This window comes from Lycorma delicatula, chromosome 4, assembly GCF_047948215.1.
Source record: "Lycorma delicatula isolate Av1 chromosome 4, ASM4794821v1, whole genome shotgun sequence".
In the NCBI taxonomy this organism is placed as follows: domain Eukaryota; kingdom Metazoa; phylum Arthropoda; class Insecta; order Hemiptera; family Fulgoridae; genus Lycorma; species Lycorma delicatula.
In genome coordinates this window covers 196,119,693-196,134,012 of record NC_134458.1, presented here as the reverse complement: position 1 = coordinate 196,134,012, position 14,320 = coordinate 196,119,693, and the positions used below count along the sequence as shown (strand labels likewise).

The 14,320-nt window shown below is 31.4% G+C and overlaps 1 protein-coding gene across 1 annotated transcript in view; it reads right to left on the bottom strand.

Moving 5' to 3' along the window:
• Window positions 1-14,320, bottom strand: part of LOC142324186 (protein MMS22-like) — a 134,107-nt gene that overhangs the window by 108,056 nt on the left and 11,731 nt on the right. Inside the window, exons 3-6 of the mRNA XM_075364932.1 lie at window positions 8,354-8,497; window positions 5,289-5,445; window positions 4,450-4,689; window positions 1,753-1,866 (exon numbers count right to left, since the gene is read on the bottom strand). Of these exons, the coding sequence (XP_075221047.1) occupies window positions 1,753-1,866; window positions 4,450-4,689; window positions 5,289-5,445; window positions 8,354-8,497 (655 nt within the window). The remainder of the gene's footprint in view (window positions 1-1,752; window positions 1,867-4,449; window positions 4,690-5,288; window positions 5,446-8,353; window positions 8,498-14,320) is intronic.

Sequence of the window (14,320 nt, the reverse complement as noted above, 5' to 3'; positions counted from 1 at the left end):
TATTGAACAAACTTCGTACACCAAATTTTATTAAAATATATCCATCTGTTCTTAAGATATAAATTTTTATTAAGAAAACAAAAATAGCAGACAGAGAGAACACTAAATAAAATAAGGCATTTATCCACATAACCTTTTTTGTTTAGTTTGATGTCCAGAATCAGTCCCTAAGTTTGGCCAGCACCTCCTGGGACATTCTATATTCTCTGGTATAATTCTGAAAGCATTTAACATTCTAAACTACTAAAACTACCGATTGAGATTGCACAGCAAGACATAATGCAGCATCTTCAGTCGGGTGCAATGGGTTACCTGACAGGTAGAAATGCCATGAACCTTAAACAAATGAAATAAACTTTACTATGAACAAAATTTAAGGGATGCTCAACTTAGTTTAATAATCTAATAATACATGACCTTTCACAATAACATTTTTAATACACTTCAATTTCTAAAAGACTATTAAATAGCCCCACAGAATCTAAATCTTGCTTCCAAGAAATACTGGCAAATAGCCAATTTCTCTGTTCTATGTACTTAATGAGACACATATTTCTTTATTTTAAACTTCAATTTTTCCATTAGTTTAGCCTACAAAATTTTTTTTTTATTAATTTAATTTTGACTAACATCTCAAAAATTTATTTGTTAGTATCATTCCACTTATTGGCATTCCTAATTTTAAAGCTGCTTTTTTTTAAGAAGAATATTTCACCTATCCAGAAAGGATTAAAGGTAAAACATGCCATTTTATGATTTTTCACAGCCAGAAATAGTTGTACTCAACAATCCTACAATTTGGAGCTATTAAAAACATAAAGGTGAAAACTTCATCTTCTTTATACACAAATTCTATCTATTATGTCAAAAAATTAAGAAACAAGAATTAATATTAACAACCACAAGCACAGAGGTTTGAATTTTTTAACTGAGCAAATATGAACAAAAATAACAATCAAAATTCATTGATGGATGAACTTTCTGACACAAAGAAAAAGATAGTCAAATGAAATGGTATAAAAATACATTTTATTTGCTACAAAAACCTTTTTCCATGTAGTTACCGTTTACAGCTATACATTTCTCATAACCACAGAAGGGTCCACCAGATGTGAACCACTTTTTTCATTCCATCAATAAAAAATGCTGGTGGCCTTTCCTTGATTCATGATCTCACTGCATCCTTCATTTTATTATCCATGGTGAAATAAACACTCATAATATCCCTTTTCAATTGCAAAAAGAAGTGAAAATCACAGGGAGCCAAACCTGATAAGTATGGTGAGTGTGGATTAGGTTCAAAGTTCAACTTTACAAGAACCTTATCAGTCGTATGTAATGTTTGGATGAGAATTATCGGCTTTTTTATTAGTTAAAAAAAAAAAAAAAAACACAAATAAAACACACAATTTATTAAGGTATTTGTATGTCTACAAGATAATCAAACATGTACACAAGTTTGGAATCTCGAAACATTGTTAAGAAAATTTTTTCCCAGGAGACTGTATTTTGAACTTTGTGATGAGGCGAATGATAGTGCCAATATTCCATGCTCTGATGTTTTTCTTCTGGTTACTGACAGAAAATAAGAAGGCATGGGTTATCAAGTTTTGAAATGTTAGTAGAAGAAAAAACTACAAAGTGGCATCAACTTTTGCTTTGTATGACATTTTGCTTTCCCTTTACGTTCTAGTGTGCATTATTTCAGCTACCCCTGAATTAAAAAATTAAAAAATTAGTACATAATTTTACCTCAGTTCTCAATTCTCTTTCTCTTAACTCCAATAGCAGTTGTAAAAGGAGCCAAATTTCACGAACACAAGAACAATTAAACGGTGAACAATTTAATAAATTTTTTACACAGATCTAAAAAAAAAGAAAAAGAAAAAAACCATTACAACATAGATATAAAAACTAATAAAAAATTTTTTAAAGGAAGATATATAAGAAACACTAACAATATTTGTTATTAGCTTGACAAAACATGCTAACACTTCAAAAATATTAAAAATTACAAAATAATCGCTATGAAATTAAATGAAAATGGTCACTTTAGAAAACCCTTTGTAGCTCCTTCATCAGTGGAGTTACCAGTGGCACTAATGTTAATGTCACCCATCTTAAAGGCATCCTCAGGAAAATCATTTAAAGCATTTTGTCAAATTTAATCTTTGTTGCATCAGTTAATTTTATGTTTGTAAGTTCCACATTGTTCATATCTATGTTTTTATGCAATATGTCCAAAATTATAAAGTTGTAGTAATTCTTTTTTCTAAGGGTCATGTTTGTATTTAGTGATTTAACAGAGTTGAATCTGTTGTATGTAATGTTTGAATATGTTCTTGTTATTATGGGTGAATGTGAGATGTAGTTCAGTCATTGCAATCAAATTTGGATGCTTCTACTTGATGTGTTTCGTTAGTTTCCTATAAGAATTATTTATTTTGGTTTTAGTTTGAAAAGAACAAGGTTTTTCCTGAAGATATAGGCAATTCTTCTTTCTTTGACTGTTGATTGATGTACGTTAACATTATTTGTAGTTACTAGGTGGGTTTTTTAATTTAGTTCTCTATTTTTATACTGTAATAAGTGTCTGTGGTGACCATTTAAACTGTCCTAGATATTTTATTAGCAGATCATCCTTTTCACATTCTCTATTTCCTTTTAAAATCCAGCTTCTTCCTTGAATTCCACAGGTTTTGGCTAGATGGCAGCTGTATCTGAACTAAATACATGGATCTTGTATGGTTACTGATGACAAAAACAAATTTGACATTTGGAAAATCAGTGTAAAAAGAACATGTCTGATGACTTACTTGTGTAATTTGCTGAGGACAGCTGTTTATGAAACTATTTCTGATCCATGGACTATACAAAGAGCCAGCTCATACTGGGACTTAGGAGCTTATAAAGTGAAACCAGGTGTTTTAGTATCTACTGACATACAATGTCAGTAATGGCATTAAAAGTAAACAAATATTCATATTTCTATGAAAGAGAGTAAAGAGATTACAAGATACACTGGAAAAAAAGAAAAAAAGACTGACAATAAGATTTAGAGAATACTTTTTTATTACATTGAAGTATAGACTTCATGAAAAAAATACACAGGTCATACTTACAGCGAACAGTGCATAGTAAAATTATTTATAAATATTTTATCTCTCCTTTTCAGGAGAGATAAGATCAAAAGAATGCAGAAGGCATGTCTGCCACAAAATTACTAAAAAAACTCGAATTATTTTACTTCATTTTCAGTAATTTTACTTGTTTGACACTCTTCTCCATTTCTTTCTACTTTATGGTAATCAATTAACTTGAAAATATTTTTAAATCCTATAAGTGTAGGATTTAAAACCTACAGGATACTACCTATTCTGATTTATTTTAAACCTTTTCATTACCCCACCAATTACCTAATTTTCAAAACTCTTCCGCATTTCAGTTGTATTTTTGTTTTTCTAGCTTTCCCACTGGATGTTATGCTGCAATATTTAGTTATGTCTATACAAATATTTCTAATTCTCAAATATATACTTGATGTTTAGCAAACTTCTTTTCTGTAAGATGGCTATCTTTCCTTGTGTTACACTGCTTAATATCTTTCTTACATCATGAATGATTATTCACTTGCTAAATAATAAGTTCTTTGATTTTAGGGACACAATGTCCTGTTATCTTAATAGATTACTCGCATCACTCCCATTTTTTGTTAAAGCTGGACTTCATTATCCATGTTTACTCTCTATTATTTTCATGTCACCTGCATTTTGATGAACTTGACATGCTGATATGCAATCATATATTTGGCACAGTGAAGAAAACATGAAACCACTACTCCTAATGTTACACAGTAATCATGACAAGGGATGCTTGCCATTCTTAAGCTTGACCATGACATTTTTAGGAGGTTCTTCCTCCTAAAAATGTCATTCTCTTTTGTTAGTTAGGTCGCCTGTAATTATTAACGTTATGTCACCAAACATAAAATAAACCAATATAAAATATTTTTTTTTGACTTCAGTTACTCAATCGGTTTGATACATTTCTCCATTCCATCTATTCTGAATAATCTTTTAATTTTACATACTGCACTTTATATGGATTCTAAGCAAAATTACTATAGGCAGTATGTGTTTTATCTCCTCAGTTCCTCTTGTGGAACTTATTTTCACCACTTATTAACACTCACCACAGAAACAAACTATTTTTTTTCCTCCAGGGAGATATTAAAGAAATAACTGCACAAAAATGAAGATAAGGTACAAGCTGTTTAATAACATCACCATTATGCAATTTTAAAGAATATAAAAAGGAAAGAGCAAGCACAAAATTAAGTGATCACACTGATCAATATCTGAATCCACAAAAAGACAAAGAATGATGTCAAAATTTACATAATAGATACATATTAAGGAAAAAACTACATAAATAAAAATAAATAAATACCTGTTCATATCGACGAATAGCTAATTGAACCAAATCAGATATTAAAAAATTAATATAAAACTGCGTAACATCAGAACCAACTAATTGACTAGAATTTAAAACTGAAGATAATCCAGGAAACAGTACATTTCGATTATCTTGTACTTCATTATGGTTATCCTCCAATAACAGTAACAAGGTCAGATGAAACCAACTCAAGTCCAAATGACAATGGAATACATGGTAACCAGATAGTACAGACTGAAATGTAAAACAATTGATAAATATTCTTTATTGCAGGAAAAAAAAGTTATTAGAAAATAAACTAACTTAATTTCTTTTTATTTTTTAAAAAATAATGTGAGCTCCAAAAAGAATCAACATTAATATTACATTAGAACAAGAGTAGAATTTTACGTTATCATATCTGACAATTCGGTATAATTTCAAACATATATATTTATTTAGATCACAAAAAGTTTGAAAAAACATACTTGAATCTTACCTGGCATTCGCATAAAGCTTAAAAAATAACCCACCTACCATGGTCAGTGAGAAATTATTTTCACTTATATCATTAAAAATTTTCTTATTAATTATTTTCATACCTCAACAAAAACAATAAAACATATTCAAAATAAGTTGTCGAACAAATAAAAGTAACAAATATTTATATAAGTTCTGTCTCTTTGCTCAGGGACTATTTCTTAATGTTTTATAAAATACACAAAAACAAATTTACCTTTTCCAATCAACCAAAACATGGGTGCATTAGTCAGAGATGGATATTTATTAACATTTTTGTTAATTATACAACGTGATCAGGTTATATTTGATAAAACAAAAATAAAAATACTCACCGTTCTTCCTTGAGATGCAGCAGCATGCTGATAAATGTAATCTGGTAAATCTACAATTCGTCTCATAAGACATCGAAAAGAATACAACTTCACACTTAAAATTTGTTTTAAGTGTTTTAAAATGTCACGGTAATTTTCTTCATTTGAAAAATATAAACTGAAAATTAAAATACTGAATCATAAGCCTTTAAATAAACAAAAAATAATAAAATTAAAATTAATGGAGTAATATATTAATAAGGTGTATTGTTGATTAAATAAATATATACACAAAGTGGTCAATTTTTGTTTTAGCTGCTAAAAGGGACAACATGATTGTCAGAGAAATTCTCTCCACTTTTCCATCTAAAATAACAGGTTATCATAAAGTCATGCAACCCAAATGACAAGCACAACTAAAGAGAGATGGGACGTATTGACAGATAAGGATAGGACCCTGGGCTGAAAGGGAATTTGGGGAGCACAGTTACTGGCTTACCTAGTTCCTGACTGGTCACGGGGGGTTCAGAACGTACCTATTTGCAAGACATAGAGCTGAGAACGAAGAATGTCCCTATTGTGGAGGTCGATACCCCCAATCATGTCATTTTTCACTGCCACCAGTGGGTGATTCAGAGGAGAGAGATAGAAGGCATAGTGGCTCCGATAGATGCAGACAATGTTGTGGATAAGATGTTGACCAGGGAAAAAGATTTCCAAGCAATAGTCAAATACATCTTGGCGATACTTCAGAGAAATGAGGAGGCGAGGGGATGAGGAATAGCCCCTTATGGAGTCATCATCCGTCTGGGCTTGCTTGAGATGGGCAGCAGCGAGAAAATGGGGGGGGACTCTGAATCCTCTTGTGTCCTAAAACTTCGGAAAAAACAACACCTGGGTAAAAATAAAAAGACCCGTACCAGCAGGGGGCCAGAAATGGTAACCCCTGTTAAGGAGGGCTATGAAAAGACCTGAACCGGCAGAGGGACCAGTGCTAGCACCTCCAGTTTAAGTGATCAATTAAAAGACCCAGACTGACAGGGGGCAAGTAATGGTATCCCCTGTTTGAGTAGGCAATTAAACAACAAAAGATCCAACCAGTGGCCTGACCCGTCATGCCAGACGTACAGCCGGTAGGTGGGAAGGGCCATTTGAGTTTATAGGACATACCCCTGCATTGAGCCATGCTTAATTGCTGATCCAATGCAGGGGTGTAAGGGGAAAAAACCCAAATAACAATTTTTTTTTTTGAAAGCCTTTTTTTTATTAAGTTACAAAACAATATTAACATTTACAAAAGTATTACTTACAAGTTTATAATAAGTGCTGGAAATGTCCACCATGATTTTTAATGCATGCATCAACATATTTTCTTACATTGTATACCTTTTTCAGTATAGCATTATACAGTCCTCAATATTTTTTTTAAGTTCATAAAGTGTATGCAGGTTGGTTATTTCAGTACAAATTCTTTCAATTTCATTTACCACAAATAAAAATTGGGAGGACTCAGGTCCGGTAAACAAGGAGGCCATAGACCACAAAAAATTATCGTCATGGAAGAAATCGCATACTACTGTTTGCCATGTATGCAGCTGCTCCATCTTGCTGTAGCCAGCAATCACTTTCATTAGCATGTAGCAAAGCTATAAAATGCATTATTTCTTGATACTGTTCAGCTGTGACGGTCTTTGAAAAAAAGACAGGCCTGACAATTCTCTAAAGAAATACACCACACCCCAATTATTTTGTGAATGTAATGGCTGTTCATGGAACACATTTGGGTTCTCTAAAGACCATACTCAGTAATTTTGACTTTTAACATATTCGCTAAGATGAAACCAAGCTTCATCACTGAAAAAAACCTTGTCTAGAACAGATATGTCATTTTGAAGGAAACTTCTAAACTACCGACAATACTGCATTCATTTCTCCTTACCTGGTTCTTGGAGACAATGACTTATATTAATCTGGTAGATGTAATTTTTTAGAACCTTAGTAGCCTTATGAACACCTCCACAAGACAGCCCAACCCAGTTAGAATGCTTTTGAAGAGACTTTTTTGGAGAACAAACAAGTGTTTTATTTATTGTCTGCAGATTTTTATCAGTTAAAACACTTGGTCTTCCGGTACACTTATGGTCATGCACACTATATGTAACCCAAAAATGATTAAATAAAGGACATATAGTGGATTTGTTTGGCATATTAGTAACTGGAAAAGCATTTTTTTTAAATCTTCTTGACACTTCGAATACAATTTCGATTTGCAGTACCTCACAACAATACAAACACATTGTTCTTGTGTAAAAGGCATTGCTGCTCGGACTAAACAAACTGTTTGATGCCACGCCCACTGTTGCCCGGAGGTATGCTCTAGCAGTACTACCTACACTATTCTGTCACACAAAAAGTTACCCTAATTAAAATAATTTTATTACAAAATCATATTTTCATATTTTTTGTTTTGTGTTAACCAAAGGGTTCCCCATACGTTAGAAAAGCATAGAATGAAATACATCACTGACTCATATCTAACAATTGCTTAAACATCCCCAGAAAAAAAGGTTTTGGGGTTGATTCACATTTGAATGCCTTTTTCATTACTTCCAGTAGATGGTATGTTCAAAAGTGATGGATGTAACAAAATTCTGAAGGAAAGGATTGTGGCACAACTTGAAAACAAATTCTCACAAGGCAACGGAGAGTTCCAACAAGATTTGGTGCCATGCTATACTGCCAAAAAAGTGGAAAATGTTTTTTAAAGAATGAAACATTGAAGTTGCCCTTGGCCAGGCAAACTCCCCAAACTTAAACCCAATTGAAAATCTTTAGGTTACAGTCTACACTTGTACAAAACACGACTCCCAAAAATGAACTATACCACAAAATCTGACTGTTTTAAAGCAATAAAAAAACGGATATAGTTTCATGATGAAGAAATGAAAAAGATATGTAGTACACTTGCTGAATTGATGCCAAATCATGTACGTGAGGTGACTAAGAATAAAGGAATTTTTACATAAAGTAGAAGTACCAAACATAATATAATTACTGATAACAAAAATGAATGTAAAAGTACTTACTGATATAAGTATTCTCTAATGTATAAAAAGAACTGAACGAGATGCTTTCTTAATTCTTCAGGTCGGGTCAATTCTTTACTAGGCTTAATATCACCAAATTTGCCATATGTGTTCACAACACTGTCAAGGGTCATTAACTTGGACCTGTGAAAAAGTGATTCCATCCAATTAAACTACAAGAAAATACTTTTGTAAAAAAAAAACTAAAAAAAACTTTAATACTGGAGTTCACAGATGTATTGATTGTGGATTTAATTTTATTAAACATTTTTGCTAGTATAATTGGAAAAGTCATAAACCACTAATTACAAAATTTTTTATTTATTTTTTTGGGGGGGCAAAAAACATTTTTATACTGTCATCGCCTAGAAAACAAAAATAGAAAATGTAACAAAAACAAACAATAAAATATTTAAACTAAAATATTAAAAACAAAAAAACTTACAATTACTATCACAGTTAACTAAAGAATTACTTATAACAACTATTACAGATAAAATCTTAAAAATAACTAATACTTAATATATATATATATATATAAAACTATTAACAAACTCCAAGAGGAGTGTTCAGGGCTCCTTCTCGCATAACAGACAGAATAAAGATTTAACATGACATTTATATCAGTTATAAAATAAAAACTATTACAATAACAATAACATTAAATACTGTGTAAAATACTAATACGTCAAAGAAATAAAAACACCCGGTCTAAAACTTCATTGTCATTGCCCAGGATTCGACAAATGTTTCTGGGAAAATTAAATTTACAAAGCAAGGCCACATAACGTATGCAATCCACAAGGATGTAGCGCACAGTCAAGCGGCAGTTTCATCGTATGAATATTGGTGCATTTATCGCTGATATGAGATACCAGTGAGTAGCTTTTGTATGTCCTATCCATAATCAGCAAACGACCACTTCCTCTCGCTGAATTTTTGTATGGGAGGAGTCACAACCTGTGTTCTGTATGTTTGTGTGTTCAGGTTAACACAGTATCTTTGATATGTCAAAGTTTGTCTACTGCAGCAATCCAGTAAGAAGAATCCAGGAAGAGTAAGTTTTACACAGTTAATAAAGTCGGATGTAGTAACACAAGTAGTGAAAGATGGTTCACTACATGCATCTTTAACAGAAGAATCTGCACATTCATTACCTGGAATCCCCACATGGCTAGAGATCCAGCAGAAAATCGCTTGTGTGTTGTGATGGCTCAACTCAGCGATTGCATTGTAGATTTCAGTGATGATAGAATATCTTGAATAAAAATTTTCTAATGCTTGGAAAGCACTACAAATAAAGATATGATGGTACTTAGAGTTAATGATAATATTCAAAGCCTTATTTATAGCATATAGTTCAGTAGTAAAGACACTCGTAATACCAGGTTATACCAAACACATAGGATCTGTCATTAACAATAAATGCACATCTAACGGTATCATTCTGTTTTGATCCATCTGGGTTTATCTTGGAGAGAATATGGTGAAACATTTGCTGAAAGACAGTAGATGGTGTTGATTCTTTACTGTGTGCTGTGAGATCAAACATAAAATTTATAAGGCTGATTCTCCATAGAGGATATTATAATATTTATGACCGAATGCATACTATTATAATGGTTTTTTGGTGCACTAACTGTAAATGATATTGTGTTTTTACTACATCAATATAAATATATTTTAGTATACAATATTAATAAATTTAGGGAAAATTTTGTACAAAATTGTATCATTTCCATCTTTCATCCAATCATTTTGGGTTCAGATCTCAAATAGAAATGGTTTATTTTCACACTACAAATTACAGACTGGTGTCAGGATATCAGGCTGTAACACTTCCACCATATCCTAACACCTTGGGATATGCCTAATTTTTGTTCTCTGCAAAATTTTGACCGACATTGGAGAGAAACTACAATTGGAGAGATATGTAACGCTGGCAAAACATAAATTTAGCCAATAAATTCATTTTTATGTTCCCATTAATACACTTTCCTTTACAGTAAAGTAAGCTGAACTACCTGATGTTCCATTAAATCTTATTTAGTTCTCAAAAGGAAAACCATAAGTCTAAACTCTAAAAAAGTTACTTTATATTAAAGCTGTTAAAATATTTTGCTTACTTAATTCTTGTCTTACCTGAAATCATTTATTAATATAGTATAACTTAAAAAGATGCTTGTAAGATTTAGTAGTTCGTCAAAAGTAACTAAAAAGATTAATTAAATGTACAAGGATTGTACAGAAAGTAGAGAACATTTAAATACAGAAAAATCACATTAAGAATTAATTAAAGAGTTTTTATTTTATACTTACAGGAACCATTAAATATGTTTCCACATAGTCACCACACAATTCAAACACTTATAGTGCGGTACCATTTTTTCCATACCTTCATTGTAAACTTCTGCCGTCAAGTTCTTCAACTGTTCATCGATAACTTCTTTCAGCTCATCATTGAATGAAGCTGATGAGCTGAAAGAAAGTGTCTGACTCCTAAAAAAACTTTCAAGTTAGGGAATAAGTGATAGTCGCTAAGCGCCAAGCAACTGCTACACAGTGTATACTAAGAAACATCCCTGTCAAAACGTTAAAGCAAAGCTCAAATTGTTGCAGCTGAATACGACTGAGGGTTATCATCAATGAGGATAATGCTGCTGAAAAACATTTGGCGATATTTGTTCTGTATGGAGTGCCAGTGCAATGGACTAACTGACAACAGTATGCCTTTTGAGTTTATTGTTTCTCTTCTTAGCATGAAATCAACCAATAGGATGCACTTTAAATCCCAATACATGATCCCCATCAGCTTATGTGTGCTGAGAAATTGTTTTACTATTCTGATGATTTGGAATGATGCCATCCATCGATTGACCTTCTTGTCAACCGATGAATGACCTTGGAATGTTCTTGGTGACCGATGAATGTCAACCCAGGTGAATGACCTTCTTGTCATTCATTGACCTTTCTTGTGAAAGACCTATGTCTCATCACCGGTCACAATGCAATCCAAAGTTTGTCACTATATTGTGTATAAAGAGTGAAAAGTCAAAGCAGCTTCAAATCTTTGGTTTTTGGGGTCATCAGACAATAATTAAAGTACCCGTTTGGCATAATTTTTTTATAACCAAGATGGAACATAACAATTTCATGAAGTATAGCTCTTGAAATTTCATGAAGAAACTGTGTTAAGACATTTCATTAACATGTCTTCCTGCAATCAACAACTTTTTTCTTGAGTTCTTCAGTGATGAGGGAAGGTCGACCAGAATGTTTGTCGTATACATTTTTTCATCCCTCATTAAACATAATGCATCATTTTTTAACCGATTCACTCTTCATACTATCACCATAAACTTCCTTTATTTGTTTGTAAATTTCAATAGACTGAATCACACTATGCACTTCACATTAAGTGGGATTTTCTATTCTATCACACATTTTGATAACACAGAAAAATAAAATGTCCGTACATCATCACAATTTACCTCAAACTGAGCTTATAGTGAAGGTAATTCAGTGACCACTCACAATGGCCAGTGAGTTGGAGACATGTGTCAAGGTTATACAATTAAGTAAATGTTCAGAAACATGGACTACAGGAAAATATGAAAAAAGAAAACCAGACAAACGTGAAATGTGATGCTGGAAAAAAATGTAAATTTAGTTTTTCGAACTGGCACCATGCGGTATAATAAGTAAATTTGGCACATGGCACCGATTAAGTAAAATTTTATCAAATACATTAAAAGAATATATTAAAATTGAAACTAAATATAATTTAAAAAAACAGCTATGAATTAACAAATATTCTTGATAATATCAATATAAACAGAAATTCTAAACTTATGACACTTGATATAAGAGATATGTATACAAGTATTGATATAAATAGGTCTATAAATATAATTAATACTACTTTGTCTAAATTGAAATTACAAACAAATTCGATATATTAAATAACTGATTTATTAAAATTATGCCTTAAATATAATTATTTTAAATTCAATAATAAATTTTACCAACAGGAGAAAGGGCTTGCCATGAGATCACCACTTTTGGCAATTCTGGCAGACATTTTTATTAATAATTTTGAAAATACAATTTTACTGTCGATAATTAACAAACATCAAATCATACAATATAAAACTTATATGGATGATCTTATTCATATTTAATCAAAAAACTAATAATGAAGAAAATATGATAGTTAATGAAATCAGCTCGTTAGATGAAAATATTAAATTCAATATAAATCGAGAAACAATAACTTCGAATATTTAGATATAACATTTATTAAAAATTTCAAAAATAATAAATCAGACATAAACATACATAGGAAGCCAACCCAACAGGATACCATAATACACTGTAATTCTTTTCATCCTTGGAACCAGAAAATAGCCACTTTCAATTTGTTAATTTACAGAGCAAGTAAATATCTCAAAACACAATACGATAAAATTAAATAATATTATGTACATTGCCACATCGAATGGATATAGAGTCTGTCCGTTTCAAATTATCCAGCTAAAAATTAAAATGAAACCCATGGTCTCAGAATGTCATGAAAATTTTTTTAATTGTTCTATTTGCCACCCTTATTAACCATGTAAAATTTTATTTTGATATTTTAAATACTTTTTAAGTTATTAATTTAAAAAAAAAAGTTATTGTTTCCGAGGCTTTTAGTGATTGTGATGTTGATTTATTAAAAAACTCATAACTTGTCAATTTTCATCATATCACAGTGGTTTTTTCACTAGAGTTTTCAGAAAAATATACATAATGAGGTAAAAATGCATTTAGCAACTTATTTCTTAATTGCTGCAGTAAATATAAGCACAAACCTGGATTTCATAATTTTTTTTAACAAAAAACATAAAATTTAAAAATGCGATTTAAGATAAAAAGCACTATAGTACCCAAGGGATTTTTTTTATATAATCCTACAAGTATGAGCAAGTAGGTTCTGGAAGAAAATCTGTGGTTTTTTGACTGCCAATACATTTAATAAATCATGAAACAACTGACAAATAATTCACATTAATAAGATGCAACTCGAGAAGTATCCTATAAACCAATTTATGGCTCACTTCTAAAATATACATTACCTACTTATTTATTTAATTTAGCACAAAATCATACATAAGTTTGTGTACAAAGTACCATTTTTTAAACATTAAGTCTTGAAAGTGTATAATTTAATTTTGACTAAACTTTTAACAGATAACATACAATGAACTGAATAAAATCAGTGAATGAAAGAAGAACTTAGTCTTCTAAAAGTCTTGACGTAGGCTCAAAGTTATTTATACTTGTTATGTCAGTGGAATTACAGAAATGTTTCTTACCGTCAAGTCTTTAGAGCTAGGATGAACTGTATTAATTGTTGATGAAAGATTGAGACAATGTTCTAGGTAATTGAATTTAATTCATAAAAATACTAAATAACATAAGTCACATTAGACGATGAAAATACATGACTGCACCAGACAGGATTCTTAACTTGAATGAATGTATGAACTGGCTCGCAGGCCAGCGCTAATAGAAACTAGAGAGCAGCACTAGCTGGCTCAAACTAGGAATGGAACACTTCCAGTGAAAAGATGGAGCAGGCCTGTGGAGATGCAGAAATCTAACTTTAATGTCACCTTCATGTATTGATAAAAACTAATCCAATAAACCACTGGTCATCATAAGTGCAGGCAATGTAGTAGTGCACATCATCAGACATCTTCATTGATGGGCTTTCTCCAGAAAAATTAAAGACTGTGCAGAAGTTTACATCAAAACTTATTTGTTTTGTTGCGATCGAGCTTCAGATTTATGTTCAAAGTGGTGAAAACTATTTGTCCCAGGAACTGTCTTGGCTTTGGAGAAACGAGCCTCTTGTTTTTGGCATGCCTTTATCATTGTTTCTTTTTTAACCATTGTGAATTTTATGTTTTCTATTTTTGTCTT